This window comes from Megalopta genalis, chromosome 1 (genome assembly GCF_051020955.1).
Source record: "Megalopta genalis isolate 19385.01 chromosome 1, iyMegGena1_principal, whole genome shotgun sequence".
NCBI classification, from domain to species: Eukaryota; Metazoa; Arthropoda; class Insecta; order Hymenoptera; family Halictidae; genus Megalopta; species Megalopta genalis.
Genome location: NC_135013.1, coordinates 33,311,556 through 33,339,499, shown reverse-complemented (window position 1 = coordinate 33,339,499; position 27,944 = coordinate 33,311,556). Strand labels below are relative to the sequence as shown.

Sequence of the window (27,944 nt, the reverse complement as noted above, 5' to 3'; positions counted from 1 at the left end):
TTATATATTTATATTTATATATTTATTATATTTATATATTTATTATATTTATATATATATATATATTTATTATATATATTATTTATTATATTTATATATTTATTTATTTTATATATATTTATATAATTATTTTCATTTTAATATAATTTAAAAATTATTATTATTATTATTTTAAATCGGACTTAATATTATTATTTATATGGATATAGTGTATGGAAAGAAACGTAGTCGACAGTATCGTTCCGTTTAGTAATAAAAGATTTACGAGTCTCGGGTGTCCCACAGTAATGTAAAAATACATTGCATGTTCGGTTTTCCTATGCCTTGCTCGTGGTTATTATTATGATTCATTTTAAATAATTAATTGAATCGAGCATACCTAATCTATACACTCAATCAAATATTGAAAACTGTTTAGCACTGCAACTTTAGCGATATAATACCTGTTCCGTCTAGAATTATTCTAATAAAATTCAAATCTTGCACAAGTTTCTTTTATCTCTTTACAACAGACATTAACAGAATTGTTTGTTGCATCGAATTCAATAATTCGTATTCGCTGGTTTTACAATCAGTTGTTCGTTAATACGATAAATTAATAATCGCTTATATTTGATTCGCGTTCACGGAATCAGGAACGATCGAAGCCATGCGAGGCATTAAATATTTTATTTCTCGTAGAATGTAAGCACGTCTTGCTCTCAACTATCGATCAGATCCTTTTATGCTCAATCGTGATCCGCTTCGCGTGGCTGACCGGTGACCGCAGCGTGTAGCGGAAGCGGAACTCGTAAAAGAAACAATGACACGAGCTTGAATGAAATCGATATTTCGCTGCGACTGAACGGTTTCTTGCGCATTCTTGTTGTATTTGCTACGAAGCCTCACCGGCCCCAAACAAATCACTCGGCAGGCAACTTAACATCCACGTTATCTACAGTTATTTAATACTAGAACTATCGAACCCTAAACGCGACCGATGTACATATATTGATTCACAACAAAATGCCAAAAGACTGGATTTATTTTAACTGTGTATATAATTATATACATATTATATTATGTTATATTTATATATATATATAATATTATTAATATAAATATATAATATATGTTATATGTATATTATGTTATATAATTATATAATTATATACACAGTTTATAATTAAATAATATCATCATAATTATATAATTATATACATAGTTTATAATTAAATAACGTCATCATAATTATATAATTATATACACAGTTTATAATTAAATAACATCACATATAATTTATAACATCCTGTGTACATAATTACATAATTATATAATTATATTATGTATTATAATTTATACAACATTCGCTGAAAGGACGAGGAAATACGAGAATATATTTCCCTAAAATGAACATAAAGTGAAACGAACTGAACGCAGCAGTAATCATAGTTGACGGTAAAAATTCAACGACAAAGACTCAATAAAATCGTTCGGAGAACATCGAAGATGGCTGCGCGAAGCTGTTGGAAAAATTGTTATTTTTTTTCTCCGGGCTAAAACAACGCCGTGCCATTAGTCATTCGTTTTCGAGTAATTCTACGCCTACTAATCAGGCATTCGATGCGCACTCGGCGCCGTTGCTACGCGCTGGAAGGAGCTAAGGTACGTCTCCGATGCTCTCGCGGTGACACCTAAAATAAGTCTCTTTTATAAGAGGAGAAAGAGGCTGCGTAGACGTTGCGTACAAGAGCGGCGTCGTGATTATGGTGGAGCTCAGTCAGTGTCTTTCCATGCTGTCCGCTCGATGTTGTGCTGCGTTTCGAGGAGAACCGTCTCTGGGGCGGACCAAGGGTCGCTCTACGATCGCTATCTAACGAAAGTGCAACCTGTCGAGCCGGATAACGTAGCTGAGATCGAGAGAGATCTCGAGCCAGGTGAGATCTCTGCCATCGTTGAATAATCGCGCCGATTCGCTCGGTTCTTCTTCCCTCTTCTTCGATAATCTTCCACCCTTAACCATCTCTCTCTCTCTTTCTTGTTAACAATCGATGTTTTATTAACGCCGAGCGCTTGTTTTCTGTCAATTAACAGCTTCGTTTTCCTGTCAGAATACTTCCCAGTGAAATCGTGTTTCACGAATCTTTGCGAGGCTCGTTCCAATTTAGAAATGTTCGCGGTTCGATTTGGAAGCTTTTACGAAACCGTGCATCTTTCTGTTCGCTGTTTTTATCGATCGTCAAGCGATTCACGGATGCACCCGTGACGGTTGCCGCGACTGTTCCGTGCCGACTTCTCCATTTGGTAATGCAAACGAATCCCGGAGTTGTTATTTTCTGTCTCGCAGGCCTTCGTCGCACGCTCATTTGCCTAGCACTTTCATGCCAGTCGCGTTACCTGGTACACACAGACTTCCCGACCTTAGATCTTGCAAAACATTAATAGCTGAGCCGATGGAAAAACACGTTTTACATCGACACGATGTTTCCATTGCATCTCGATGAGGAAAGGAAGCCGCTGCGAATACGTACTCATTGTGGAGAACTGCAGTAATGTCTCTCTAATTGACGTTCAGATTGACCATAAAAATGGACAATTTTGGAAGAGGAGATACGATTACTCGAGCCTTGCGGTTTATTGTTATAGTTATAAATTGTCCACAATTATGAAAACGAGCCGCGAGGCTCGAATACTCGTATCTCCTCTCTTCCCAAATTATCCAATTTAGTGGACAATCTGAGCGTCAGTAAGGGAGACATTACTGTACTTCACATTCTTTTTTCATTTAACACTAAACCTACCGCGGTCATAGCGACCGCTTTCTTATTTTGCAATTCTGCAAAGTTCCGAGACGATTCTTTCGTGGAAAACGCTTGAATAAGTTATATTATTGGAGCAAGTTTTATAATAAAAACTTTATATATTATTTTGTATTTGTTACGAAGCCTCGCCGGCCCCAAACAAATCACTCGGCAAGCAACATAATATCCACGAATTTTTTTGTTTTTTATTCGAGCCTTGCTGTTATAATTATTGTTATAGTTATAAATTGTCCACAATTATGGACACGAGCCGCGAGGCTCGAATACTCGTATCTCCTCTCTTCCCAAATTATCCAATTTAGTGGACAATCTGAGCGTCAGTAAGGGAGACATTACTGTACTTCACATTCTTTTTTCATTTAACACTAAACCTACCGCGGTCATAGTGACCGCTTTCTTATTTTGCAATTCTGCAGAGTTCCGAGACGATTCTTTCGTGGAAAACGCTTGAATAAGTTATATTATTGGAGCAAGATTTATAATAAAAACTTTACAAATTCCAAATAAATTTGGTCTTCTCACTTTTGTGAAGCAGTACATGCCAGTTAGTATTACTGCTTGGTAGGTTTAGTGTTAATACCTTTCGTATCCGATTCGTGCGAACATTGTACGATCATTGAAAACGCAAAACTGTGCTAGTTTATCAATAAGATAAATAGAATAAGATTATAATAAAAATAGCAGATCTATAAAAGAAGAAGAAATCGCGCAGATTGTATTGAACGAAAATAAAATCACTATTTTGTTAGAAAAATTGATATGTCAGAAGATGTTTCAGTCTTTCTTGTACATTACGGTGTAAAGTTTACACAAAATAGCTTTCCTCGCGTGTTCAATGCTCGCCTCGCTTTCCATAGTTTTTTGTTCACGGAAAATCCTCAATGAAACGCAAATATTTCCCGGTTCGGTGCAAAGCAACATAGAAGCAACGTGTCCTTGATACATTGTGCGCGACACGTGTCAGAGTTGAATCGTACGACTTCAAGAATTGTGTTTTCTGAATTCAAAGAATTTAAGCGAATCGCACGATTTAGGCACGATAGCATGTGAGACCTTCGTCCATCGGTGGGAATAATAATAATCGCAGTTCCTCGCACCAAATTTTACCGATTTTTAGCTGTTGTTTTACTAGAGCTTTGCTTCTTCGCTCGTCTTTACCTAAAAAGAAAAAGAAATAGAGAAAACTGTGACAATTGGATGAAGACGATTTACTGAAAAATGACGCATAGATATCTACGTATAGGGCACTCTTTCATTAAGCTTCTCGATTACAGTTCCTCGAATTAAATCTCACTGATCTCTGGAAACGTATTTTTCTATCCATCGCTCTCTCGACTTTCTCTCTAAAACAGAATCAAAGAAATCCGTGACAGTTAAAGGCCATTTGTCAAGAAACGGCGTGTCTTCCCTCGATCGCTGTCGTTCATCGGAGAAAACTCTCTCTCTCTTTCTCTCTCTCTCTCTCTTTCTCTCTCTCTCTCTTTCTCTCTCTCTCTCTCTCTCTTTCCCTCTCTCTCTCTCTCTCTCTCTCTCTCTCTCTCTCTCTCTCATAAAAAAGGCAAAATATGCTGACCATTGCCGCGGCGCACAGCGTGATATTTCGATAATCTAAGGCGACTTGATTTTCAACGACTATTTTTTCTCGTTTCTTCGTCACGTATTTTATAACTTTAACTAAACTATATTTTATTATTCTTATGACCATTGACTATGACACTGACCATTGCCGCGGCGCACAGCGCGATATTTCGATAATCCAAGGCGACTTGATTCTCAACGACTATTTTTTCTCGTCTCTTCGTCACGTATTTTATAACTTCAACTAAACTATATTTTATTATTCTTATGTTTTACAAAAACAATAAAATACTGCCGGATCGACTACACTAAATTCCCCCCAATGTTCCTTCAGCTAGTAAACGAAAATGTACAATTTAGAAGAAAGTAAATACAGTTACATAAACCTTGCGCCAATATTTTTACAATCGTTGACAATCGGCAACTATAAAAATGAGCCGTAAACATTTCTGTTTACAAGCTGAAGGAAAATTCGGCCAAATTTACCCCATCGAGCGATATTGCCCTGCAAATCAAAGGTAAACTCGCACATTTCCCTTCGCATTCGGCTTAGAAATCGCATTTTTTCTTTCTTCGGTCGAAATATCGCAGCGCGCGGCGGCTCGACGCTCGATTACGAGCCGAGCCGTGAAGGTGACATTTCGAAAAGGCGTTTACACGGTGCCGTGGGCATACCATCCGCGGAAAGCCGAGGACGGAAGGAATCGGCGGCGGCGGCGGCGACTGCTGTCGAGATCTCTTCCACTCGTGCAAACAGTTACAATACTCGAACGGTAACTCATAACGCCAAAAATGGAAGGTTGCTCCTCCGTAGGCGAGCCGCGCTCGCGGGGGCGACACCTCGTCTTCGTTCCACCTCGTCGTGGAAGTCGTTCAGCAGGAGATCGACGCAGGTGGCCGCGATCCTTGAGCACGTAACGAGCGGCCGATTAATTATCGCCTCGTCGGTAAACCCGCTGCGGCGACTCGATCGGTCCCGTTTCGTCCGCCGATCTCTCATTGATCGTTGATCCCGGCTGCGACGCCATTGTTCGACGATCTCCTGCGATCGATCCTCGCCCTCGGACTTCGTCGTCGCGACCGTTCTCCTTCGTTCGATCGCACCTCGGAAGTTCTATCTCGTCGCGCGGCCGGCCAGCTGCGACGTTCTCCGCGGGGATCCTCCGCGAATTTCACGCGAACCGAACTGTACCGCTGAAAATGGAAACACGATTGATCAACGCTAGATTCGCCGGACACGAAAAACAGCTGTTCTTATAGCAGTTTACAAAAGTGGCGATAAGACATTTATTCCGACTGACGTTTATTCTGACATTTATTTAGACATTTAGACGTTTATTTAACATTTAGACATTTATTCTGAACAAGCGTTATTGTAACATTCGCCGTAAGTAACGCGTAAATTCAATAAACAACTCTTAAATGTATCCGCACCACACGAATAATCGTAAATTAAAGAATTAGCGACCCGCCATTTTGTCGGGCTCCGTGAATCCAGCGTTAATCGCGGCTGCGTTTAGCTCGGAGCTTCCAAGAAGGTGTCCACAGTTTTCGAACGGAGAACCCGTCGCTTTTTCTCAATTCCTCGTCGCGTCGTTCCTCAATTCCTGCGAATCGAGCCGATCCTTCCTGCCGGCAGCAAGTGCAGTGTAACAAGCTCTAACAAACTCGATCTCCGATTCTATGGTGCGAGGGTTTATCCCACGCAGAGTAGTCTCTCGACGTGTTAGGCGGCCCTCGGAGTCGATCGCGAATCCTCGCGCAGTCTGAGTCAGATGTCCTTCGTCCTACGACGAAGTCCGCGAGAAGTCCTTCGCGGCGTCCGCGAGCGCGTCGACGTCGATTCACCGATGCCCGTGTCCAGTAGAACAGCGTTTTTCTCCGATATTGTTTCTGACTCATTCTGCCCGATCCACGAACGCGTCTCCTTAAAAGCAGGACCATCGGCGGCGACGGCAGACTAATTCTCGGTAAATGGACACAGATGTGCCGTCCGCCCTTCTGCCGTGCGCGATCTGCGCACGGACCTTTATGCCGCAGTCGTTGGAGAAGCACACGAGGATATGCGAGCAGAACGCCACCAAGAGACGGAAGCCGTTCGACTCGGCGAAACAGAGGATACAGGGCACCGAGCTGGCCGAGTTCCTGCCCAAGCAGGAGAAAAGACGGCAGATGCAGGACGACAGGAACAGGTCCACCTGGAAGCAGACGCACGATGACTTTCTGCGACAGATCCGGGCCGCTCGGAACGAGATCGTAAGACTTTCATACATTTTTCGAGGATTCCGCGATGGTGGAAGCGTCGAAGAAACAATGAAACAAAATAAAAAGTATCCCTAAAGTCACTCGCGATCGGAGAACGAGGGGTTCCTGAGGCGATTTGGAGCAACTTTTTCCTTTGCGAAAACGCAATCCGTGGCTTCGTTCACGAGTTATTAACGAAAAACACTGAGAAATCGCTGACGCCCCGCCCTCGCGACCACTGCCGCTGCGTCATACGGCCGGCGCGACGCTGCATTGGCCGAAAGGGCGGAGCGCTGGCCGCGCTCGCGCTCCGATTGCTCGAAGCCCAGTTCCGCACTGTTTTTCACTAATAACTCGTAAACGGAGCCGCGGATTGCATTTTCGCAGAGGAAAAAGTTGCTCCGAATGGCCTCAGGAATCCCTCGATTCGCGGAAGTAACGCAAGTTTGGGATGTCTTGTTTATTGTTGTGCACCTCTGCAATTGTCCTATAAGTAAGCTGTTTGTAACTGCACTTTATATTGTTTGTCTTGTTCTTTCTATATCTAAACAATATATATCCTAGTTAATATATGTTAAATGAAATGTTTTTGTGTTATTGTTTAATCTGTTCTCGTGACGCTATTATCCAATTTATCGATAAATATATATTGTTCGCATTATATATGTAGTGTTATAGTGTTAAACAAATTCTTCTCAGTTGGCAATGATGACTGGGATCAGTCTTAACTATTTAAAAATTCTGTCAATATTAATACAAATATTTCTAATTGTTTCCATTCTCGTGTGTTGACTGCAAAACAATTTAATTAGCTGCAATAATGAATTAACTTAAGTGTATTATAATAATCAAATTTAGTGCACGATGCAGATCTTGAAAGGTCATCATCATTCACATCGAAATCAATAACTAATCGCGACGGATAAAATCAATTTTTCAACTCGCGTCTTGAATCACGAATTATTTATAGCCGATCATTTTACAGCCGTTTAGTCGCGCTTATACGCGTCATCTACATTTCGTGTATCCTTAATTAACAATTAACAAGGCTTGCAATTGCTTCCGCCTGGCGAAACTCGCGATTACGATAATTGGAGAATATAACGCGGGAGAGTCGAATCGAAACAGAAAGCTGGCAGAGTGCGACGCGTGGTGTGAATTGCAGGTAGAACGTAGATTAACCTAGATGCATCGCGAATGATGCAAGTGCGTTCGCGCGTGAGATGAACGGTCTTCTACCACGCAAAACTATAATACGATGTTTGTGGTCACGCTTTATAGTCCGCACGTACAATCTAATGATCGGAGAGACACGCTGTTCACTTTTTCCAGAGCGCCAATCGCGCGGTTTTCGATGCACAAATTGCAATCCGATTGTTTTGAATCACTTTCAGACTTCAAGGCACAAAAAAGAGTTTACTAGATTAAACAGAATTCGCGATTGCGTCCACGTAAAAAACTGTTAAATAACTCGCTAATCAGCCTAATGATCGGAGAGACACGTTATTCGCTTTTTTCAGAGGGCCAACCGCGCGGTTTTCGATGCACAAATTGCAATCCGATTGTTTCCAATCACTTTCCGACTTCTGATTTTGATAAACAGTTTACTCGATTAAGCGGGATTCGCGATTACGTCCTCGTAAATAGCTCACTCTAATCGTTACTATGAATGACGTGCATGAGTAAACGTCGCGCGATTGTGTTCAATGACATAATTCGTTTAAATTGCAAGCCGATTCGAACCGTGAACTCCTCGCACTTGGACGCGTCAGATATGTACAAGCGAATTGGCAGTCCAGGCGTTAATAAGACAAGCAGATATTTAACAATGGATCCAAGGTTGCACAATGCAGAAAATACGTCGATACAACTGCATTCATATTGCGCGAACGGATATCGGATGGGTAAAATAGTATTTCAAATGGCGAATAGTAAATGTAGTAGTTATTTGTTCGATTGAAAGTATAATCTATCTTATATTTAATTTTATAATATTATATTATATTATAATAATATTATGTGTGTTTGTGATATAATATATTATATTATAATAATATTATAATATAACAATATTATATTATATTATAATATAACAATATTATATTATATTATATTATATTATATTATATTATATTATATTAATATTACATTTATCTTATAATCAATCTTATATTTAATTTTATAATATTATATTATATTATAATAATATTATGTGTGTTTGTGATATAATATATTATATTATAATAATATTATAATATAACAATATTATATTATATTATAATATAACAATATTATATTATATTAATATTACATTTATCTTATAATCAATCTTATATTTAATCTACATTATACAAATTAATATAGTATATTATATTTGACTATTTTCTGATTTATTATTATACCTTGACATGATCTAATAGAATAACCTCGATCGTCTAATACGATTCCAGGTGGACGGCGCGATGCAGAAACAATGCGCAACGGTGTTGTCGTCGAGCGCGCCCACGCGCGCAAACGAGCAGGGCGTGTGTCCCACCTGCGGTCGTCATTTCGGCGTCAAGGCGTACGACAGGCACGTGGCCTGGTGCAAGGACAGAATCGCGAGGGCGCCGATGAGCCCGGCGACGAACATCGCGAAGGAACGTCTCGAGGCGCGTATGAAGTATCGAGCACCGTCCTTGAAGAATCGCAGACAAATAACCCGCGAGAAATATTCGCCGAATTCCGCGACCAATCTTCATTCCAATAAAACCTCGCCCACGCAGCCGGCTAGCAGAGCCAAGGAGAGCATCTCGGCGCCGAACTGCGCCAAAATCGATAGTCCCGTTAAACAGAAACCCGCCACTGTGTAAGCTATCATTTTTGTATCTTGCGTATTATCGTCCGACCAGACACAGGATGCCCCATAATTATGTTAGCATTCGAAGAAGGATGATCGCTGAGGTCATTTGAAGCAACTTTTTCCTTAGCGAAAATGCGATCCGCCGCTTCGTTTACGAGATATTAGCGAAAAACACTGACCAATCGGAGAGCGAGCGCGGCCGGCGCGACGCGGCATTGGCCGGAGGGGCGGAGCGCCGGCCGCCTGACGCAGCGTCAGTGGTCGCGAGGGCGGGCCGCCAACCGTACGCGATCACATTGGTCAGTGTTTTTCGTTGATAATTCGTAAACGAAGCGGCGGATCGCATTTTCGCTAAGGAAAAAGTTACTTCAAATGACCTCAGGAATCGCCTCGTTCCTGTAGAAATATTTTTCTATTTTACCGTAATAATCTGAGCAGATAATAGAAGACATTAATTTTTCTTTTCGGAACTACTTTTATTTACACAAGAAAACATGAAACGACGTCGAAGACGTCAGAGTATCGTTCTTCTATTTTCACTGCAAACAATTTGCTCAGTCAATGAAAAACGTACTAGGTCACAGCCTTGATTCTTTAAAGCGATTTCAGAGAACGAGAATTCGCGAATGTAGGTAAATTAAATTGTAGAATCAGAATGAAGGAGAACTGTTACATCAAAAACTCTGATCGTTGCAGGAGACGCGCCGGCCCGTCGAAGTCAAGTCCGATAGGACCGATGAAGTCTCGGCCGATGGATCGATCGAACAGGTAAGCCGCTCGAAACAACGCGACGTCGCAACGTCGCCGCGCGACAAAGCCCTTTAGACAACACCTTAGATAAAAAAAACCGTGTGCATGAGGAGAAAGAAAAGGGACAAGGTTGTTTCCGCTCGACAGAAATGTTCGAAAACCACGAAAAAGAAAACGAAAACGAAAGCCTCGAAATTGAACGTTCCATTGAAATCCGTGAATCGCGTCCGCGGCCTGTAAAACCCGTCCGTCCTCTCCCGACCTGTCAGTCCGTGCACCCTTGATCCTGTTTTCCTCATCCTCAGGCCGCCAGAAGACGAGTCCGAAGCGGTGCCCTATCCACCTGCGCTACCTAATAAAAGAGCCCTCCTCCCCGTACCGCCCCTAAAGTATAAGAAACCGAGTCTCGGCGACTGTAGCAACGTTTCGACACCGAGACGCAGGACTCGGAAGATGGCCGCGCTCGTTGGCCGGCTGTCGCCGAGCTGCCGCTCGCGATCGGAAGCCGGCCAGCCGTTGCACTCCGGCAGGTCGACGATGCCGAACATCGTCTCCGCCCGAAGCGAGGGTCACCCGAAACTGAACGACGTCTCCATCAACGTCGAGGTGACGGGGATGACGGTGACGCCGTGCAGCATCTTCCCGAGAAGCAAGCCGACCGCTTGGAAGAGGACCGGTCGAGACAAGGAGGACGACGCGATCTCCGCTGGATCCGCGAGCATTCGCCTCGTTGATTCGCGAGCAGAACAATCGGGCGTCTTTTTCGACGGATCATCGATCGTCGGCGACAAGTTTCACAAGTCCTACACGTCCAACAAGTCGGAAAAATGCGGCGAGGCGAGTCCAAGGAGCGGAATTAGCGCCAATTGGTCGCAGGCTACGCCAAGGACCGCGAGCACCCGCCTCGTTGATTCGCGAGCAGAACAATCTAGCGTCTTTTTCGACGGATCATCGATCATTAACAACAAGTTTCACAAGTCCGAAAAGTTCAACAAGTCAGACAAATGCGGCGAGGCGAGTCCAGGAAGCGGAATTAGCGCCGAACGGTCGCAGACTACGCCAAGGACCGCGAGCACCCGCCTCGTTGATTCGCGAGCAGAACAATCGAGCGTCCTTTTCGACGGATCATCGATCGTCAACAAGTTTGACAAGTCCGACAAGTCCAACAAGTCAGACAAATGCGGCGAGGCGAGTGCGAGGAGCGGAATCAGCGCCGATTGGTCGCCGACTACGCCAAGGTTGAACCGAACCTACTCGTTCAAGGATTCGTTCGACGAAGCAGAGGACGCGCGCTCGCGTCGAGGCAAATGGAGGCCGGTGAGACACAGTCCCCGAGTGGAATTCTGCGTCGGCGACGTCGACAGACTCGAGAGATTGCGTTCCCGCTGTCAAAAGCAAGAGGAAGTCCGGAGGATCGACGAGGGCGATTCGAGGGTCAACAATTGTCCGGATGGTTTCAGCCTCGAGGAAAAGGCGATGCTGAATCGCAGGATGTCGACGGGCCGATTCAAGTCGAGGAGGGCCAAGATGCTGGAGCGGAAACGCTTGAGCTTTCGCGGGCAGCTTTCTCAAGACGATCGGGACCAGCTGGAAAATGGAGACGCGAGCTCCGAGGTCGCGGCGAGCGGCGCGATCGAGGACGTCGAAGCGCGCGACGACGTCGACGGAAGGATCGGCGACACCGAGGACGAAAGTTCGCGCGCGATCCTCGAGAAATTGACGTCGCCGATCGTTTCGGCCAGGTTCGACGCGCCTGGGGAGTCGAATCGAGGACGTAGGAACGACGTAACCGTCGACGGCTCATTTTCCGAACGATCGCCGAGAGCTCTTTACCGACCTGGAACCGCGGAGAAAGTTAGAGAAGAGACCGTCGCGAGCGAAGGCGACGGTTTCTTGGACGAGTCGTCGTCTGCCGCGAATTGCATCGCAGAATTCAGCGAGATCGAAGCGAGGCCGATCGAAATGGAGGCCGAACCACAGACGCTCGAAGGACTCGCGAAAGACGCGCCGCGTCCGAGCGGATCGAGCACGCCGTTCGATCATTCGACCGGTTGGAAGGAGCCGGAAAATCTCTGGGAAACATCGCTGTCCCCGCAGCAGAACGAATGGGAGATGGCTGTAAACGAGGAGACGGGATCGGAGCTGCTGTATCGCGTCGAGTTGGACGGAACGGGTCGCCGCATCGTCGACGAACCGGCGAAGAAAAATATCGGAGACTCGACGTCGGGGCGACGACGTTCGACGCCGGCTCGTCGTATGAACGACAACGAAAATCGCGAAGACGAGAAGCGGATAAATACTCGCGATAGAAGAGACGTCGCCGTTCAAGCAGCCGGATGCGAGCGCGCTTTGCGAGTCTTCGACGCGAGCGCCGAGAGATTCGTCGATCGTTCCTCGTTTGGCGAAAGTTTCGACGATCTCGGAAGATCTCGGAAGATCGACGGACCATCTCCGAGGACTCCTGTCGCCGGTTATCGCGAGATCGAGGTCTACTTTCCGGCGGATCGAGCGATCTCGGAAGAAGCCGATCGCAGAGAAGATGACGTCGCGGCGAATCGGCCGAAACTCGCGAGCTCTGTCGTCGGGGAGATCGATCTAGCGGACCAAGAGGTGCAGGAGATCTACAAGAATTCGTCGTCGAAGGATTTCGAGGGCGACAGCGACGATTCCGCGGACGAGATCGAGATGCCCGGGCCGAGATCCGCTCGCGCGAGGGACGGCCTTCTCTTCGACGCGCGGAATTTGGGACCGATGATCCTGTCGGAATCGCGGGTGACGGTGAAGAAATCATCGAGCGCGGCTTTCAAGGCGCGATACTCGCGGCTGATCGGCCTGGAGAACCGATTCCTCGAGGACGTGAGCGAGATGAACGACTCGAACGACGGCTTGTCGATGATCGACGGCGTCGAGCAGCTGGAGACCGTCGAGATGGAAACGATCGAGGAGATCGGGCACGGGAACGTCGGATTCGGCGTGCTGCCGGAGATCAAGAGGACCAGGATCGTGGTCCGGAAGGAGAGCAACAAATCGGAGGCGATCAGCCGACAGACTTACTGGGAGAGGGCCGCCTCGAACGCGTCGAGGAACCGTTTGATTAATCTCGATCTGCCCTGCCAAGGGCCTGGCAGGCTTCTTAACAGAAATCCGAGAGCACCCGCCCTTCCTCCCGTTTCCAGTAGCGCTTTCTTTAGGAGGAGCAGGTAGGGATGGGCTCGGAAATTACTCGACGTCGATAATTAATTGTTTCTTGGAACAATTTTCTTGTTTGTATGAGCGTTCGCGCGGGGACTTGTTTCGAACAGCGTTTCGACGGCAAATAATTAATGGAACGCGATGCGAGGCGAGTTGTCAGGATGATTGGTTTGCTTTGAAAAAGTATTCGAAGTTGTACGGTGACGCGAATAATTAACTTTGACGAACGTAACTTTTACATTTTTAGCGATGTTTGAAGGAGAATATGTCGCGATTGTGTATTTCTATATTAGAAATAATAGAAAATATTATATTGATATAATAATATAAAGAAATATTATTCATAATTATTAATAATAATAATTATAATATTATAATATTATTAATAATATTAATCAATATAATAATAACAGAAAATATTATATACTCAGTTTTTTGAAACTCGACTAATAATTTTAAAACTAGCCTAAGTGACTTGAATTTTTTTTTTAGATCTGATAGAAGGACCAGTCTATTAGACGATGACTAATATGACTTCCTTTAATTCTGTTATTACACGTGTACGTTTCTATATTAGAAATAATAGAGAATAGAAATTGATCTTTTCTGCTCGCTTCTTGTTTAAATATCAAGTAAAAAGTGTAAAAGCTACTTCGAGTTTATAATTATTCACGGCACTGTAAAAATGGCCTCGTTTAGCCGAGACAACCTGCATATTTGCAACAAAAATCGACGGAATTCGACAAGATATTCGCGATTTGAACATTTACGTTCGCTGGTTTTAAACGAGTACAGTAAATTCGCCGCAATTTTTCTTCAGCTCGTAAACGAAAATGGGAAGGGAAACAATTTGGGAAGAGAAGCCTTATTGTTCGAGCCTTGCGCCTCGTTTTTATAATTTTTGACAATTGTAATTATAAGAAATGAACCGCGAGACTCGAATAATCATATCTCCTCTTCTCAAATTGTCCATTTTTGTGTACAGAAAATTCTCCCTAATTTTCCTTTAGCTTCCAAACAAAAATGGAAAATTTAGGGAATTGGCGGCTCATTTTTACAGTCGCTGATCGACAACAATTTAAAAAAAAACGAACCGCGGAGGCTCAAATAATTGTATCTCCTCTTCCCAAATCGTCCAATTTTTTTGTTTACAAGCCGAAGAAATATTATGGAAAACTTTACCGTATCTCCGGATTCAATCTTGTGTCCAATCAATAACACGCCGATTTCTCCCTCTACCGTGCAATAACACGGTAAAAACTATTGTAGGAACTTAGCACTGCCATTACGTCCCGTATGGAGCAATTACGTGCGCAGACGGCCGGATTTTAATCTTGTACTTAGCAGTAGAACGTAAGTTCCAGGTGGTTGATCAAATCGCTACATGTACGACAGATTTCTGGTTCCCCGTAAAATACACACTTTCGGATCGTTTCACTCTCGTTGCTAATCCAGCAGATGCTTGAAAGAATGTCGTCGAAGCATCCAGCTACAGCTACACGAATGTCGCGGGACCACGTCGAATTTCGTAGAAAGTATATCGGACGCATAGATAAGCAGCAATTTTTCGGTGTAGAAACCGAGTGAAAGCAGGGAAACGAATTCGATATCGGTGAAACTAGCGAAAAAGCCGTCCCGTTGGGACTCGGAATATAAATATGGTTAATTGACTATGTACTCGTCGATAATTGATTTCAATTTTCAAACGTTTCATTGTGTTTGAAAAACCTGAAAAATTAAGGAAAATAGCAATTAGGTATTAATAGCAATACCTTGAAGAAAATGACGAGTGAAAAAATTGTTCATTTTATTAGATATATCTTTGTAAGATGAAAATCTGATTGATAAGTGTTTCGTGCGAAAGTTTATTTTGTTCTTAGGATCGAGTAACTTTTTATATCTAACATCTTTCTGGAAAGTGTGCTGGTCTCGAGATATTTCGATTTAAAGTTTTCAAACGAACACCCTGTATATGTTGTCTATATGCATGCAAGCTTGAAATCAAAATATCTCAAAAGCGAAGGCCCACTTTGAAAAATCTTATCAGGGTTCTTTAATTAATATGAGTTCTCTCTTTATTAAAGATATTAATTTAATTATAATATAATATATATATAATATTTATTTTAAAATATAATATAATATAATATTTATTATTATATTATAATAAATATTATAATATAATATTTATTATCCTGATTAATATCAGGATTCTTTATTAATACATACTGTAACTTTAATCCACTTTCGTTTCGAAAGCTGTCTAAAGAAAAAGCTATAAAATATAAGAAATATAAATATAAAATCTGAAAAATATAAAATATAAAAAATATAGATACAAAAATATAAAAAAAGGAAAAGCTATCCACGATCGCAAGTTCCTTCCAAAATAACCTTGTCGGTTTATTATATCGTCGTCAAAATGATCCATCATCCTGTCGTTAAACAGAAAATTTTGTATCTCGCGATCACAGTTTTCTGGAAAATCGCTGCGAGTCCTTTCGTCCGATATATTCCGTGAAAATTGGCATGGTTCCCACCGTCCTGGCACGTTTATCGGTGTTACATTGTGTCGCATGATCCCCAAAACCCGTGCATTTCCCCGTCGCTTAGAGATACGCTTTGGAAACTTGATCGAGGAAAATGCTTCACAGATTCGCCTAAGGCTGAGAGGGGCTTGACATACATTTTCTATGTACACTTCATTATCTCCTCCTGCGTAAACGCTGACGAAACCAACAACGCTCGTCTTCTACACAGAATAGAAAGCGCCGCAAGTTTCTCATTTGACGGAATATACATATATTATTATATACATATTATATACATATATACATATATTCAGTTTCGGAGTTCTTCACAGCATGGACCGACGACAATTTTTTGGAATTTTTGCTTGCCGTCATCGTCACTTTTCAGGCACTTTGCTCTAACTTTGAGAAAGTTGAGTTTATGTAATTTCGATGAATGGAATTATGAGACACGCATAGCACGAATGTTTCATGGTTGGAGATGTTTTTCTCTTTCGATCCTCTGTTATAAATTACCTTTTTCGTTTTCGAGCAACAGTTCATCAGGCATTGTTTTTTATTAGATTGCGGATCTTTTGTGTAAAACATAAATTCCTTGCATGGCCTAATCGACTCGAATCTTTCTTTAAGTGTTAAAGGGTAGTAGTAAAGGTAGTTTATGGTACAGTGACCAGCATACTTTTTCTTAATTCTGCTATTAGGTAAAATGACAATGAAAGATAAAAAATACTCGCTCTTTTTCTCATCTGAACCTGCAACGAAAATTTAACCCTTTGCGCTCGAGTGATGACTCTGAGACACCACTAAAATTGTTCATTCACGTTCCAAGATAATTTTTATGTTAATAAAGTTTAAATTTAAAAAATTGTTAAAAGTATAATTGTCATCACAAGCCATCGCAAGACTCAATTTTGTATGCATAAAATGCACTTTGTCATATAAAGTCGAAATACATGGAAATAGTCAGAAAAATTATTTTAGATTTACAGTTAAAATGGTTTCGAGTGCAAAGGGTTAACCCTTTGCAGTCGAAGCTATTTTAATTTCGAAATCGGAAACATGTTTTCTGATCTACAGTATTTCCATTTGATACGATTCAATGCGATTTATGCCTATTTGCAAGTACAATAATTGCAGTTTCAACAGTTCTTTTTAGGTATAAACAAATAAAAAATCGTTACCATTACACTTTGAAAAATGATACGACAATTTTTAGCGACGCCGCGGACTCGCCACTCGATCGCAAAGGGTTGAGAAATGCGTAGCTGTTCTCTCTTTTTTCCACTACGTGGAAGTCCAATCGCCGGAAGCAGATGACTGATAAGAAAAACAAGTAGACACGCCCTCGCGATCGAAACGTAAACACTATGCGCGTCGATGATATTTAGCTGACGAATTTAGATAAGCTGCTCCGACAAACTTACGTTTATGTACTCGCGGAAACGACACCTGTTACATTAAAAATTCTACATCGTAATCGGACCGAGGATCCTGTTACGCGTGTCTGGCATATTTGAAATGCAAACAGACACTTATGCGAACGAATAGACGAATGTAACACCTTCAGTTTTATTTAACCACGAAACGAAAAATCCGCAATCTGATCACACGTCGATGAAACATGCTTTCTCGATGGAATTCGTAACGTTAATTTTCCTACATCGGATCGCATATCCGATGAATCACGGTCTCACAAATACTCGACGATACGGACAACCTCGATTATTATCGTGGCACTCGACACCTAATCGTTTTGCGACATAACGTGGTTCCGATGTTTCCAATCGAAGCCTGATAATCTCCCGACAAATTAGTAAAATCGATAAAGGTGATTAATATTTTCAAAATTCTTCCGTATTCTCTTATGGTCAGCATTAAAGCTTGTCTTGATTATTTATGTTTATATTTTATATTGTATTTTATATTTACGTTTTACATTATTTTTATATGTTTATATTTTATATTTATATTTATATTTATATGTTAATTATATTTTATATTATTTATTTTGGTTATATTATTTTATATTATTTTTATATGTTTATATTTTATATTCATATTTATATGTTAATTATATTTTATACTTATATATTTTACATTATTTATCTTGGTTATATTTGTTTATATATTTTTATCGGTTATTAATATCTACAACGTTCAGAAAAGATTACGACACAAGATCATATTTCACTCTTTCTATAAAAAAATAAAATTTATCAACGCACGTTAAACATCAAAGTCTCATCGTGCACAGTAATCGAAGCACGATATCCGGATAGGGAGCACAGAAACCGGCAGTTCCGGCTGCAGAACACATTCTCTTCCATCGAATATTCCAAAAAGGTTAGGCGATAGCAACAATTTCTCAAGTTCCCAAGAAAAAATCGCACTTAAATCACCGAAATGATTTTCAACAGCGAAGACTCCTCGAGCCCGCCATCAGGGCGCGGTAATTGGCTCCTCCCACCCTCTGCATTATCGCGAATGATCCTCGGCGCGGCACCGTTGTCACAGAATCATCTTCTTGCTTTCAGCGGCAAGGATTACAATCCCTTCCTGCTAGCGGAACAGCAGATGAACGACCTGCTATCGGATGCCAGCGAGCAATCCGTGAGGGACAGCCCGGTGCTCGCGCAAAACCGCGAGGCCCCGTTCCCCCTCTCCCATTCCTCGGCGTTCGTGAAATATCCCTGCCCGACCAGCCTGAACCCTGGCAAACGATCGTCCTTGATAGCTCCGCCCACGGAATTCGACGACCTCGCGTCCGATTTCTCGAGCGACTCGACGGAGACGAACTCGCTGTGCCGAGAGGTCTACCTGAAGGACGAGAACGCCGCGAAACCGGGCGACGAGAAGAGGTCGCCCGTCAGAGAATTAGGGAGACGGGTGATCATCGACAAGTCGAAAGCCCTGGGCGGCGAGATCGCCGACGAGCACGACCGTGGCAGCAGGAGTTTCGTTGCCAGCTCCGAGAGAGCTCGCAAGATTCTCGACAAAGTCTCGCCGAAGGTGGTTCGGCCGACGGTCGGCCGTTCCTTCTCCGTCCGGGCATCCTCCGCTCCCAAAGCCACCCTCGACAAAACGAGCTCGAGCCCCAACGACGCTAAGAGATCGTCGGACAAGGCCAACGAGTCGCAGAGGTCCTCGAACACCAGCCTGAACAATCGAAACAACAATTACGCGAACATGTCGGCCAGCAATCTCAGCCTGAGCTCCATCGTGTCCTCGGACGTGGACATCAAACGGTCGAACTCCGTGTTCGACGAGCTGATGACCTCGTTCGACGACGACAACGGCTCCTTCGCGTCCCTTAAGTCCCTCCTAAAGAACGATCCCTTGTCCGTCTCTAGCCCTGTCCATCGGAGGCCGCGCAACGATCGGAACAGCGACGAGGACCTGTCTTCGCCCGAGAGCTACAAGAGGCAGGACCATGGCAAGTTCAGCGGCGACTCCGCCTACAGCAGGTTAATAAACATATTTTATTTACACACAGATAAGAATTTGTGATCGTAAACAGAGACCTCTCGTTCGTGTTGCGTTTTGTAATCTTGGAAACGGGATTTTATCGATGGTTTTTAATTATATCGTTATGGTAAATTTGCTTCGATTCTCGTGATCGGATTCTACGCGAAAATTAGGACAATTCGGGGAGGGGAGATGCGATTATCGGAGCCTCGTGGATCGATTTTATGGTTACCGATTGTCAACGAGCATAAAAACGAGCCGCAAAGCTACAAATCGTATTTCTGCTCTTTCTAAATTGTCCATTTTTGCTTAAAAGTCGAGAGACAATTGAAGAGAATTTACTGTAATTAACCCCTTGACATACGATGACTAGTTGGAATCGTTATTCATTTCATGTGCCACTGTAGACTTCGACGAGTCTAACTCGCCAAGAGCTGTTTTCGTGGGTATATTATTAGATTTATATTAGATCAGAAACGGGGGGTTCCTGACGTCATTTGAAGTAACTTTTTCCTTTGCGAAAATGCAATCCGCGGCTTCGTTTACGAGATATCAACGAAAAACAGTGCGCAACTGGGCTTCGACCAATCGGAGCGCGAGCGCGGCTAGCGCTCCGCCCTTTCGGCCAATGCCGCGTCGCGCCGGCCGTCTGACGCGGCGGCAGTGGTCGCGAGGGCGGGGCGTCAGCGATCTCTCACTGTTTTTCGTTAATAACTCGTAAACGAAGCGGCGGATTGCATTTTCGCAAAGGAAAAAGTTACTTCAAATCACCTCAGGAACCCCTCGTTTCCCGCTTGTACAATAATTTTAGCACACCTTGTATTAGATTTATATTATTAAATTATTCTGTTGCTTTACTCGTCGATTCTGGTATCTTTACAATGTTCAAGACGCCAAAATTGCGCCCACAAATCGGTAATTCGAATTTCGAAATAAAACATTCTCTTCCTCAGCTCGCACATAATTTTTCAGTTGAGCCAAATTAAATTCAGTATTTCTCGGACGCATCAAATTCCGTTTCGCTCGCATGTCAATGGGTCAATCCTTTAATCTAATTCCCGGCACCGAGTGTCCGTCTCCTGCACGCCTAAAGCCCCGTTCGATTTCTCTTCCTCCTAGTTTAAATCGAAAATATTCGCACCATGGACGCAGCACCAACGACGTGGCGGGTCGCCTCGACGAGGACCACCCGAGACAGAACCGCGGGAGAAGCGACGCCGACGGAGCGACGCCGTCCAGAAGCAAGCTGTCGAAATTCTGCCACGAGTGCGGCTCCAAGTTCCCGGAGACCGCGAAATTCTGCTGCGAATGCGGCATCAGGAGGCTCGTTCTTTGAGGGTCGAACAGCGGCGGAAGAAGCCCGACGAAACGTCTTCGTGTAAAGCGGCCTGAATGCGATTAGAAGACGGAACGAATGGAATTGGAACGAACAGATTTTGTTTCGAGAACACCGGTTTGGGAAATATACTGAACAGATGAACAGAAACATGCGTACATAAAAAATGAAAAAAACTGTGTCAAGGGGTGTTCTAGCGTAAATTGCGTTTTCGTTCGAGACTCTCTTTCGGGATTACTTTTTGTTTGCGAAGACACCATTGCAGTCGCATCTGCAATTTATTTATGCATATTTCAGTAACGTCGAGTAAACTTGGAGTTAAACATACTCTCGAACTATAATAATGTCTCCCTAATTCGCGCTCGGATTGCGCACAAAAATGGATAATTTTGGGAAGAGGAGATGCGATTATTCGAGTTTTGCGGCTCGTTTTTATAGTTATCGATCGACAGGTATAAAAGCGAGAACCCTAAGCTCGAATAATCGAATCTCCTGTTCCCGAATTGTCCATTTTCGTGCGCGATCTGAGCGCGAATTAGGGAGAAATCACTGTAGCTGTAACTTCCTCAATTTTAAGAAGTCGTTCGCAAGGTTTTCCAGTCGCATTTTTCAACATATGTCCCACAAGAAATTGTAAAGAATCGATATTTTCGAAAGATTCGCATCAGAATACCCCGTTGAACAGATTGCCGGCGGTAAATGACTCGACGAAAGTCGCGAGCGCTTTTTCAGAGAAGCCGTTCGATCGGGGCGAAGCGAGTGCCATTTCTTTTCTTAGTGAAACAACGTCGTTGGTCCGATGGCAAGTAAATGTAGATACAGTGCTGTAGTGTGGCGCGCATGAATCAATCGGATGCCATCCGTTGCGATTACGTTTTTTTTTGTTTTTTAGTACAATAACCGGTTCTTTAATTAACGATAGGATTAGTGAAACACAGTTCTTTTAGTTGTAGGCCGCCGTCGTAGATTTTCATTGTTTCGGGGATCGTCGGAGGCGAGGCTTTCCGTTTGATTCCGGTTTACTGTAAATTGCTCCGTAACGAATCTGCACACGCGTCATAAATTCGCGACTCGCATCGTTGGTTTCGTCGAGTTCTTCGAAGCGAGGCATCGCGTTTACATTCGAGTCGTCCCGTTAAACTCGACGAACTGATATCACAGCACCACGGAATTGAAAAAGAAACGAGAATATTATTTTCGAATATGTACAATAAATTCTGCCTAATTTTCCATCAGCTTCTAAACAAAAATGGACAATTTGGGAAGAGGAGATACAATTATTTGAGCCTCCGTGGTTCGTTATTTTTTTAAATTGTTGCCGATCAGCGACTATAAAAATGAGCCGCCAATTCCCTAAACTTTCCATTTTTGTTTGAAAGCTGAAGGAAAATTAGGGAGAATTTTCTGTACACAAAAATGGACAATTTGAGAAGAGATACGATTATTCGAGTCTCGCGGCTCATTTCTTATAATTACAATTGTCAAAAATTATAAAAACGAGGCGCAAGGCTCGAATAATCGTACAATAATTTCTCCCTAATTCGCGCTCAGATTGCGCGCATAAATGGACAATTTGGGAAGAGGAGATTCGACTATTCGAGCCTCGTGGCTCCTTTTTACATTTACCAATCCTCAACAATTATAAAAACGAGGCTCTAAGCTCGAATAATCGTATCTCCTCTTCCCGAATAGTCCATTCTTGTGCGCAATCTGAGCGCGAATTAGGGAGAAATGACCGCATCTCCGCTTCCCAAATTGTCCATTTTTGTCCACAAGCTCAAGGAAAATTAGGAAGAATTTACTATACTCGTGAACTTAGTCGTTAGACGAAGAAGAATTTATTCTTGCAGCGTAGAAAACTAAGAGCGATTAAATGATCGAACCGCTACGTACATTCTAGTCACATGTCCTCGGGCTCATCGAGAGGATTGTCAATGAAACGATCGAATTTCTCAGTACAATTAGGGAACACGAATGGAACAATTACGTCAATTGCAGATGATAGAACCGACGAAAATGTTTGTATAATCGATACAGTCGAGCGAAACGTAATTCATCTTATCGCGTGAAACTAGTTCATAGGGTTTGACGTTAGCTGGCACAGAATATTGCGTTTCGAGAAAACGATTTCGATTTTGCATCGTTGCGTCAACTGTTGGAGAAAGTTCCGGTCTTCGAGGAATTTACGAGTCCTTTCGAAGCCGAGCGAAATGTCTCCCTTACTGACGCTCAGATTGTCCACTAAAATGGACAGTTTGGGAAGAGGAGATACGATTATTCGAGCCTTGCGGCTCGTTTTTTATAATTGTGGACAATTTATAACTATAAAAATAAACGATTATTCGAGCCTCGCGGCTCGTTCTTATAATTGTGGACAATTTATAACTATAAAAATAAACGATTATTCGAGCCTCGCGGCTCGTTCTTATAATTGTGGACAATTTATAACTATAAAAATAAACCGCGAGGCTCGAATAATCGTATCTCCTCTTCCCAAATTGTCCATTTTTGTGCGCGATCTGGGCGTCAATTAGAGAGACATTACTGTATGCTCTACCAGCGCGTCGAAACTTGTCGCATTTTAATTGGGACTCGTAAACGCACACGTTTTAACCCTTTGCACTCGAGTGGTGATTTCGAGGCGCCGCTAAAATCGTTATATCACGTTCCAAGATAATTGTTATATTAACAAAGTTTAGATTTAAAAAATCGTTGAAAGCTTAACTGTTGTACGAGTCGCCACAATACTCGATTTCATATGCATGGAATGCAGTTTCTCACATAAAATGGAAATAAAACTGTGAGTCAGAAAAATTATCTTAAATTTACAATTGAAATGACTTCTCGAGTGCAAATGGTTAAAAAGACAATTATATTCTTCTGTCGCATTAATCCGAATTGTATAAACTGTTTCGTGAATTTTCATCGAGCTCAGAATTTTTAGCGAAACATTTTAGCCGAGCATTTTGTTTTTTTTTCTGTTTCGTCTCTTAGTACGTTGCATGGAATAGCATGAGATTAGTTCTTAGTAATCGATTTTAATCATTCTAATAATTATTGGATCCGAGGTATCGACATTGATGTCGCAAATGAATCGATCCTGTTTGAATGCAACGAACGGATATCGTGTATGTGTGCGTATATAGCAATGTCTCTCTAATTGACGCTCAGATTGTCCACAAGAATGGACAATTTTGGAAGAGGAGATACGATTGTTCCAGCCTTGTGGCTCATTTTTTTTATGGTTATCGATTGTCAACAACTATAAAAACGAGCTGCAAGACTCGAATAATCGTATCTCCTCTTCCCAAATTGTCGCATATTTTTGCACAATCTCAGTGTCAATTAACACGTTCCGTGCCGAGCTTTTTTTACTCGAATCTTCACACTTTGATATTTTACTAAAACTTGATGTATTACGTGCAATTATTAATTCTCGTACACATAACAACGTAACAAAAACTTATCAACGCCCATTCTTGCGGTGGAAATTGATTCTTCGGTTCTAAATTTCTTGTAAACAATTTGTTCAGTTCACTAAGTAAACATGCAAGCGTGTACCATCGATGGTACACGTGGCACGGAACGTGTTAAAGAGACATTACTGTACATGGAAATCGTATTGTACACGAGAATATTAATCCGTAGGTTCTCCGTTATTTTCGTTGATCGTTGGTTACCGTTAATCGCGCACATCTCGCCTACGTTCGTGCTGCACTCGATTTCGAGTTGGTCTTCGCCTAACGGAACCGGTTTTCTTTTCTACAGATTAATTCTACAAGAAACGTCGCAATTAGCGGGTCAACGATAAATACATACAGCCATTCTGTTTCGTCGAAACTAATTGAAACCGTTTCTCTTATTTTTCTTTGAACGTTAACGTCTTAACGGAAACAACGTTTCCCCCGTGAAAATTCGTCTTGCGTTCCCTCGCTCGTTGTTTTATCCGGATCCTCACTGCCTTCTTAATGGTATCGTTCGTTGTACGAAACGTTCTGCACAATACTCCGACCGTAACGTTTTTTGTAAGCTTTTTTATACGAGTGAGCACTAAACGAGGTGGATCGATCGATCACGCTATGTATCAAGTATCACGGTGTGTTGAATAAAGTAACCGTAACATAAGCCGAACGATTTCCGTTGATAGATGTACCTCGATTGATTAGAGCCGGTGATTAAGGGTAGCGACCGGGTAGCCGACGTTTGTTAACGAATCTAACGATCGGTAACCGTCGACGAGGCTGGATAACCGGCTCGTTCGAACAGCGTTTCTACAGGGTGGCCCAAAAATGTATCGTAATCCGGAAATGGGAGGTTCCTCGGGTCATTTGGAGCAACTTTTTCCTTTGCGGAAATTCAATCCGCGGCTTCGTTTACGAGTTATCAACGAAAAACACTGACCAATCGCGGAGCGAGGGCGGCCGGCGCTCCGCCCTTGCGGCCAATGCCGTGTCGCACCGGCTGTCTGGCGCAGCGGCAGTGGTCGCGAGGGCGGGGCGTCAGCGATCTCTCATTGGTCACGGATTTTCCTTGATATCTCGTAAACGAAGCCGCGCATTGCATTTTCTCAAAGGAAAAAGTTACTTGAAACGACGCGAGAAACCCCCCATTTCCCGGAAGTAACATAATTTTTGGATACTCTGTATAGTCTTTAATTATCTACTAGTTACCATCGGCTCTCAAGGTGTCCGAACAATACCAAAGAGGAACAGCCTGCGGAGAAGAAGAAAGAGCCTTCGCGCGAGTCAAATTAATCAACCATTGTAATAATTGTACCGATAAATCGTCTATGTTTCGAACTGTATTTTTGCAAGTGCAATAAAAGGTTATGCTTGTACGAAACTGTAACGATGATCGTTTCAGTCTTCTCGTCGATCTCAGCCTTCTCGAAATACTTCGGTCATCGTTCCGAACGAATTTCGAACAATTATCTGGACATTTATTTTCAAGACCTGCGGGAAAATATGTTCGGCACTGTGCAGTGTTAATTAACATGTTCGCGAGACATTTACTACGAGATATAGATTATCGTGGTCCACCTGATTCAGATCTATTTCGGGTCCAGCTAACTCGCACGAAAGAACATCGTTCGAAAATGAAATTTTTCAATTATCCAATGTTCCGAGTAACAATGTCCCATTGAAAGGATACGAGCACGAATTAGCGATCATAAATTGCAGTTTCTGGGAAAAACTAGAGTCTGAAAAACTAGAATCTCGCGACGGGTAACGTGTTAATAATGATGACTCTGCTAACTAGACAGCATACATTTTATACATTTACAACGACAATGACTAGGTAGAATTCCATTCGACCAATATCGAGCTTAGAGAAGTCCAGGAACATCGACATACTATTCTGAATTTATCAACCCTTTACAATCGGACTTTTTACAGGGTTGTCCAAAATTTACGTCGTTCGAGACTCGACAAAATTTACATCTCGAGATTTACTGTAATTTATTTGCTCACAGGTTCAATTTCTCCCAGTATAATTTGTACGAAAAATATGTATACACATAATTATAATCGCACATAAAAAATATACGAAATATAAGAGATGTAAATTAACGAAAAATTCGCGAATTATACAGAAATTCAGTTTACTCCGAGACGCGAAGCGAGAGTGGAGAAGAAGCAAGAAAAAGCAAGCTAAAAGAGCAAGAAACTTCGTTCACATTGTTGCTAAAAATTAAATTGGATGAAAAGGGCCTGGATAAGCCCGCAACTCAGGGTTACATCGAGCTGTAGAGGGTTAAAGTGACTGAATGTAAGGAAACAATTGTTACTTGCAGTTCCCGCGGCCGCCGCAGAACATTTTTATTTTGCGAAACGGATCCGACACGACGACACATCGCAACGCGTGTCCAAAGCTCGCGGATAATCACCATAAACTGTGATTTAACCGAGTACCGGTGTCCGCAGCCTGAAAGTAGCGCGCGGTCCTGTTTCTCTAATCAAATGACGAACGACCGAGAACCAAAGATTTCTCGCGTGCGGCGTAACCGAGACCGAGGATCGCGTCGAAAACACACTTCTAGACGGCTGCGATGTTACGATCCCTTGATCGGTTGTCAGGATTTCTTGTAAGAAAGACGCGTTGCAAACGTGACAGGCGAGGCTGCGCTCGTCGCGCACGGAGCCGACTTTATCGTTCGATATTTTTCCAGCGTTTCGTGAAACAACCTCGACGCTTCGGTAAACAAGGTTCGCGGGGTTTTCATATAAACGTCAGCCCCGGGGAGAAATCGAAATGCGGAAAGGAGAATAGCGACAACGTAACGTGCCCTCTCGACGACTGCGAAACCCCTTTGCACTCGGATATCGTCCGTGACAAAACTGCTGGTACTTATGCCACGTTCAAAACCGATGTTTCGCCGTGTTTCTTCGTCGAATTCTACTTAAACGGTCTAATTGCAGTAATTTCTCCCGGAAATGTTCGGAGATTGGAATCGAAACCGGCAGATCCGAGAATACTAAGTCGCGATTCTTCGGGACTCGCGGTTCGTTTTTAGAGAAACTTATTAATATGAAGCTTTTTTATTTCCATTTTTCTTTGCCACGATTCGGAAGCAATTCGGAGGCCATATGACGCAATTGAAAGCAATTCAGAGGTCACATGATATGATTCAGAGGTAATTCGAAGGCAATTCGGAGGGCGCGTGACACGACTCAAGGCAATTCGGAGGCCACGTGACACGATTCAAGGCATTTCGGAGACCAAGTGACACAATTAAAGGCAATTCGGAGGCCACGTGACACAATTAAAAGCAATTCAGAGGCCACATGATATGATTCAGAGGCAATTTGAAGACAATTCGAGGGGCACATGGTACAATTAAAGGCAATTCAAAGGCCACATGACATGATCCAAGAGCAATTCGAAGGCAATTCGGTGGACAGATGACACGACGAAAGGCAATTCAGAGACAAAATGACACGATTCGAAGGCAATTCGGCAATTCCGCCGACCCTTAGCATCGCAATAAATTATACAGACGTAGAATCAGCACAGGGAAATTCACAGCAACCCGAAATACGGCACTTCCGGGAGAAATTACTGTATCACCAACGTTCTATCGTTTCATGGCTTCTTCGATGCGTTGCTTTCTACCTCGAGTATTAGATAACCGGTCCGAGAACATTCTCCGAGTGCAAAGGGTCAATTTGCCCGTTAATCGTTATTGCCTGTTATATCGTTAACGC

The 27,944-nt window shown here is 42.8% G+C and overlaps 1 protein-coding gene and 1 long non-coding RNA gene across 3 annotated transcripts in view; one reads left to right on the top strand and one right to left on the bottom strand.

The window, feature by feature from the left end:
• Positions 1 to 85: 85 nt before the first annotated feature.
• Positions 86 to 27,944, bottom strand: part of LOC117218032 (uncharacterized) — a 40,151-nt gene continuing 12,292 nt past the window's right edge. Inside the window, exons 2-3 of one of the 2 annotated variants that reach the window (XR_004489698.2) lie at positions 4,039 to 6,577; positions 86 to 3,959 (exon numbers count right to left, since the gene is read on the bottom strand). This is a non-coding gene — a long non-coding RNA (uncharacterized LOC117218032). Of the gene's footprint in view, positions 3,960 to 4,033; positions 6,578 to 27,944 lie in introns of those variants that run through there. The other variant, XR_013034689.1, reaches the window with a different exon arrangement.
• Positions 1,782 to 25,587, top strand: LOC117217981 (uncharacterized). Its single transcript, XM_033465937.2, has 8 exons — positions 1,782 to 1,916; positions 6,364 to 6,635; positions 9,074 to 9,471; positions 10,162 to 10,233; positions 10,521 to 13,415; positions 14,677 to 14,760; positions 18,473 to 19,402; positions 20,523 to 25,587. The coding sequence occupies exons 1-8, from the start codon at positions 1,787 to 1,789 to the stop codon at positions 20,737 to 20,739; spliced, it is 4,998 nt and encodes a 1,665-aa protein (XP_033321828.2). The 5' UTR covers positions 1,782 to 1,786; the 3' UTR covers positions 20,740 to 25,587.